At 39.8% G+C, this 6,499-nt stretch overlaps 1 protein-coding gene across 1 annotated transcript in view; it reads right to left on the reverse strand.

Moving 5' to 3' along the window:
- Positions 1–6,499, reverse strand: part of LOC106878691 (monocarboxylate transporter 9) — a 34,165-nt gene that overhangs the window by 9,877 nt on the left and 17,789 nt on the right. Inside the window, exons 2-4 of the mRNA XM_014927973.2 lie at positions 5,193–5,427; positions 4,334–4,477; positions 1,512–2,279 (exon numbers count right to left, since the gene is read on the reverse strand). Of these exons, the coding sequence (XP_014783459.1) occupies positions 1,512–2,279; positions 4,334–4,477; positions 5,193–5,391 (1,111 nt within the window). The 5' untranslated portion in view covers positions 5,392–5,427. The remainder of the gene's footprint in view (positions 1–1,511; positions 2,280–4,333; positions 4,478–5,192; positions 5,428–6,499) is intronic.

A 6,499-nucleotide genomic window follows, 5' to 3' on the forward strand; every position in this document is an offset into this window, starting at 1 on the left:
GTCCGCCTGCCTGTCTGCCCATCTGTCTGCCCGTCTGTCTGCCCGTCCTTCCCTCCGTCCGTCTGCCCGTCTGCTTGCCCGTACGTCCCTCCGTCCGTCTATCTGTCCCTCTATCTGTCCGCCTGCCTGTCTGCCCATCTGTCTGCCCGTCTGTCTGCCCGTCTGTCTGTCTATGCTGCAGCAGCATGTAGTCGATTACCATGACATTTCACGCAGCAATGTTCGTAGTGATCCGGTAATTCTACTTAAGTCGATGTATCTAAATTGTTTTGTCTTGTCATATAAAACACTCATTGATATTTCGGATAGATTTCTCACAAAAAGGCCAATGGATGTCTATTTTCCTTTAAATAACAATGGCCGAAACATATCTCCATCAACGTTGTTGAACTTTTCATTAAACATGTCGAGGATTTGAAGTAATATTGTCTTCTATCTTTAAGTGTTTCTTTATCAGAATATTATTAAAGGCGGTGAATTGGTAAAATCATTATATCATCGTTATTTGTTCCGGCTGAGTGTGTGTTGCTGACTACGTTTAAACCCTGTTGAGGTCGATTTTGACTATCGTGCTTTTTGGGGTCAATAAATAAAGTCTCACACAATGGAGGTGTGGTCTTCTCAGTTGTGGAATTCGTGGCGGCGCCGTCGTGATCGAAGGCGTGTATTGTACACTTTAAATGAGGGTCAGCCCAAAGCCTAGTGGTCAACGTGTTGCACTCACAATCGAAAAATCGTGGTTTCGATTCCGGAACCAGGCAGCATGTTGCATTCTTGAGCAAGACACTTCGTTTCACATTGCCGTATTCCACTCATCTGTACATGGGAAACAACCCTGTGACGGACTGACCTCTTGTTCAAAAGGGTTGTTGTGATCTAGGCCACTTATATGCCATGGGATCCGGGCAACCGGTCCTACGAGTCGTAGGACTCGAAACAGTGTTGTTCACGGGTTGTTGTGGTTGTTGCTGTTGTTGATGATAATGATGATGATGATGATGATGATGATGATGATGATGATGACGATGACGACGACGACGATGACGATGATGATTCCATCGGACGTTGCCGAATTTTAAGAGATAAGCTGTGAATGGGTGTATAGATGAAAGAGAAAGAGAGAGAAAGAAAGAGAGAGAGAGAGAAAGAGGGGGGATAGAGATGAGAAAGGGGGAGAGAGAGAGACAGACAGACAGAAAGCAAGGAGAGAGAGAGAAATTGAGAACAGGTCCCTATGGAAGAGGTACCTGGAGATTCTACCACCACCACCCGGCCAGGAATTGTGGGCGGAGAAGACGGATGGATAGTGAAGCAGGAATTATTATACTCCTGCTTTGTCAACGAGTATCACTTAACTGTATAAGTTATCGTACCTAGTTGAATCTAGTCTCAACGATACGTTACGACGCACCAATCTACAATCGTCACAAAGTTAATTAAACTTCTACAATTAAGGTAATGATAAACGTAGAGCTCAAAGGAAAGTAAAAAAGAAAGGAAAACAAAAATACCTCCAATAGGTGGCCCGATCAGTGAGCCAATTCCTGTGAAGAACATGAGTAACCCGTATCCAGCTGGTAACTGTTCCACTCCTAGCAAACGTACAACAATCGGTCCTTGGACGGATATATTAGCACCCGTATATAAACCCCAACAAACCGAAAACACAGCTTGACCCAAATATGTTTGTGCGAATGTTTTGAAAAACAGCGTACCAAATCCCAAAACCCCTGATGTACCAAAATATATCACAATGCTGTCAACATTAGAATCATTGGCAGTAATGCCACCCAACAGCCGTCCACAAATGCTGCCGATTCCGGCAATGGACATTAAAAATGCAGCTTCGTATTTAGAATTCCCTGTAGAGTTTGAATAATATGGTAAACCTTGAGCGATGAATGTGTAGGCAAGATTCCACCAAAGGATACTCATGATATAGAAATCAAAGGATAAATTCCGGAAAATGGAAGGTCTTTGTGGAATATGTTCTGCTGTTACGTATTGTTGTTTCTTGAAATGTCTTTTAGATTTAATTTCCAATTGATTTGGGGCAATAAGAAGTCCAAAGGCTGAGAAATGTAAGCATATGGCGGAAATTAGCATCAAACCTCCTTGAAGTTGATAGTAGTTGAAGATGCGTTGAATTGCTGGTGGGAAGACTACCATGGCTATACCAGCACCTGAAGTAGCAATACCAGCTGCAAAGTAGAGTCGTTTCTTGAAATAATAGCCGAGTCCAACAACATTCAGGGTATAGCAGAAACCATGGCCAATTCCTAAAAGAACAAAGAAAAAGTATAATTATTTGATAACTTACAACAGTTCCCGACATTGCGTGGCTTTATAAATGACTACAGAAAAAATCGCATGAATACCCTAAATTTATGTTCAATTATTTTAAAGTGAAGCGGACAATCTTCTAGTTGTTTTGGAACGTTAATCTGCTCAGAATTATTCCATATAAACCACCTAGAATGCGGTTCAAGCTGAGCTTCTTAAAAATAAAAACAAAATGGCTGTGGTACATCGTCGATTATGACGACGGGTGTTCCAGCAGACTCAATCAAAGGAACAGCCTTCTCGTAAAAATTCAAGTGCAGGTGGATGAGTACTCCACAGACAAAACGCACCCCTAATATAATTCTCAAAAAGATTCAGCGTGGCACAGTTTCTGACAAGGCCGACCTTCTGAACTACAAGTAGAACTAATTTAAAATAAAACAAAATAATAGAATATATATATATATATATATATATATATATATATAGAGAGAGAGAGAGAGAGACAATTTTACAGAAATTTCTTTTTCATGTTTTTTTTACTAAAATAAAATCAATTTAAATGATATAATTTTACTAACTGATAATATTTTCCATTATTGCAGTTCTAAAGGTTATACAATACTTAGAGCTTACCTAAGAATATAGAAAGTACCAGAAAGAAAGGCACATTACCTGCTATATACACACGCGCGCACATGCGCATACACATACATTCATACATTCATACATATATGGTGACAGGTGATTGCACCATCTTCATAGATGATCGCTGCCTCTTTGTGCTTTCTCGCTGCCAGTGTCATTTTTAGCTTTCCGACCATGACCTCTCAGATGACCAGTCAGTACTTTGTGGAGATTGGCATGGTTTAAAACACAGGTGACGAACGAACGTTGTAACTTTTGCTGGATCGATCGGTCCCTTTGCGATCCATCCATCCATCCATCCATCCATCCATCCATCCATCCATCCATCCATCCATCTATCCATCCATCCATCTATCCATCCATCCATACATACATACATACATACATGCATGCTTGCATATACATAATATACATACATACGTGCAAACATACATGCATACATGCATTAATGTATATTTGTCTCTGTTAACTAGATCTCAAAGATGGAGCCTTCTATCTTTGTTGGAAACCAGCTCCGTCCTCAGTGGAAGATTTATAATAATTAAAAAATAGAATAGATATACATACGTGCAAACATACATACACACAACCGAAGAAAGATTGTAGACTGGACAAAGAACATGTACAACAACAGCTTCTCTATCTCCCCTGTCTCTAATGATGAAAGCTATAAGTACCTCGGAATCGAATGTTGCATACGTTGGTGCTGTGACTAAAGCCAGAATTACAAAAGAGTGTTTCTGTAGACTTGGAAATATGGAACACATGTACAGCGGTGGAATATTTTTGGTCATGTTTTTACGTGATCAGGTTTGTTCTGTAGATTACCAGCAATGTGGATGTCTGTAACAACCACTTAGTCTATTTTCTTCTAACCGTCTTTTATGACAATCCTTGCTGGTAATGTATAGGCTTCACTCAATCAAACTGTAACTGCTGTCAAGTTGTTTGGTGACCGAAGAATTTTGGGGACTCTGTGCTACGGCCAACTAGTTTTTCTACGTAGCTATTGTTGTTGTTGTTTTTGTCGTATCATCAGTTTTAACATTCACTCATACAACAAGACAATGGACAACAAAAACGCACAAATAATCTAATAACAACACATAAATTATAAAATTCCCGATGAAAACATGCTGGCTGCTAAAATGACAGCATCTACCGTCTGATAAAACATATTAACAGCTTTCATCTTCTTTCAAATTATAATTATCGGATACTTTCCGTGCATTATTTTTTTATTCTATAATAAGTCATTCCTTAACTCACTTTTGCCAATAATTGTGAAAGGTAAAGAATTTTCTGTCCCTATTGAGAAGAACCTGTGATTGGGGTGCGTCTCCTTATGTGTCAAATGAGCTAAATGCATAAACTATTTACATAAAAACGGAGACCAACTTACCAGCCACTACTCCGAATGTGATATATAGAATGTAAATATTTTTTATGAAAGCACTACTTAGTGTTCCAATAAATACCAATAAACCACCAAAGAATATTGTTGGTTGACAATGGAAGCGACTGATGACAAGACTGACCACTGGACCTAAAATTAAAAGAAAAAAAGAATATAGAATATGTGAAAACAGTACAAAGTAGGGATTATGGTTTGTATTTAGGTTTGAATTGTAATTAAATTGTTCCGCTATAATAAATCTTCGAGAATTATTACTTCAAAGGCGGCGAACCAGCAGAATCATTAGAACGGTGGGAGAAAAACGCCTTGCAGCATTGCTCTGGTCCTTTATATTAAGTTCAAATTCCCTCAAGATCGACTTTCTTTTCTATTCTAGACACAAGACCCGAAATTTATTTTGTGGGGTCGGTGAAAGGCAAAGTCGACTTCGGCGGAATTTGAACTAAGAAGGTAAAGACAGACCAAATACCGCTAAGCATTTCGCCCGGCGTGCTAACGATTCTTTTCTACTCTAGGCACAAGGCCCGAAATTTTGGGGAGGGGGCCAGTCAATTAGATCGATCCCAGTACGCAACTCGTACTTAATTCATTGAGCCCGAAAGAATGAAAGGCAAAATCGTGCTCGGCAGAATTTGAACTCAGAACGTAACGGAAGGATACAAAGCAAAGTCGACATCGTTATAATCTGAACTCAAAGGCAGACGAAATGCCGCTAAGCATTTTACCCGGCGCTGTAACGGTTCTGCCAGCTCGCCGCATTTTGGGTGGTACTTTAATTACAAGCCATTTCTATCTGAATGCTTTATTTCGAAATAAAAAATAAATACGTAGAAAATACATTTACCTATAACTTGAGAACATGCTACATGAAGAGAGCCAAGCCAGTCTACTTTGATGAGATCTTCTTTAAACTCTTCTAGAATGGCTAGTTTCATGATTCCAGTGCCATAGATAAACATTGCAGATAACATCTGAATAAAGAAGCTTGAGGTTAACACTATCCATGCCCATCCTGTGTCAGGAGTGTTTCTTGACAAAACCATTGTTAATTCACTTCTTAGAAAGTAAAATCGATAGCTCTGCAAAACAAAAACAAAAAAAAACATCAAATGAAAAATACGTATTATTGATGATAAATAAATTAACAAAGGTCTAGGGGTACCTTTGTGGATGTGGGTTCAGTTCCAATGCGCGGCAGCTTGAAAAATCGGAGTGAGAAAAAGGAAATATGTTTGAAAAGAAAAAAAGACAAAAACAAAGCCAAAATGCACTGGCGAAATATTAAGAGCGAGATGTGAATGCGGTTGTATTGGGAGTTATGAATGGCGGAAAGGGCGGCGAGTAAGTATTCACTCATATAGGAGTGCATCCTTATTCTGAGATAGTCCTAAGAGGAAGTTGTGTGTGTGTAGAGGTATATAAGTGCAACAGTGGCGTGGGTCAGAGGGATGAAAGATGTGTTTTTTTCTTCCTTTTTCTTGCATACATTCCAAAACACCACGCCCAAACACCATTCACTCCTTAGGCATATCTCAAAATACGGATACTCTCCTACCCAAGCAGGCAACCGCCAGCCATTCTTTCCATCTTAACTTCTCCATAGGACTGCATTTCTATCTGGTTTCCAGCCCCTCAACCGTTATTTTGGTTTTGATTAATTCTTTGGTTCCAGTAACAATTTTTTCTTTTTCTAGCCCTCCAATGCTTTTCCTTTCATGAAGAATTAACGTCCGAAATGTTAACATTCCCGCCATTCCTTTTAAGCATTATGCTAAAACTATATTTGCTAAAACGCGTTCCTCCTGCACTGTCTTTTGCTTAATTTTGTTACTTGCAGCTTAAGCTTTCGTAAGATCGCTTCAGGAACCCAGCTCGACGTGCTCAGAATTCGATCTCTGAATCCGATGAGCTGGGGCTGAATCAAACTGAATCAATATAAGTAAAAGCGGCGAGCTGGCAGAATGGTTAGCACACCAGGCGAAATGCTTAGCGGTATTTCGTCTGCCGCTACATTTTGAGTTCAAATTCCGCCGAGGTCGACTTTGCCTTTCATCCTTTCGGAGTCGATAAATTAAGTACCAGTTGCATACTGGGTCGATCTAATCGACTGGTCCCCTCCCCAAAAATTTCGGGCCTTGTGCCTAGAGTAGA

This window comes from Octopus bimaculoides, chromosome 9 (genome assembly GCF_001194135.2).
Source record: "Octopus bimaculoides isolate UCB-OBI-ISO-001 chromosome 9, ASM119413v2, whole genome shotgun sequence".
Lineage (NCBI taxonomy): Eukaryota > Metazoa > Mollusca > Cephalopoda > Octopoda > Octopodidae > Octopus > Octopus bimaculoides.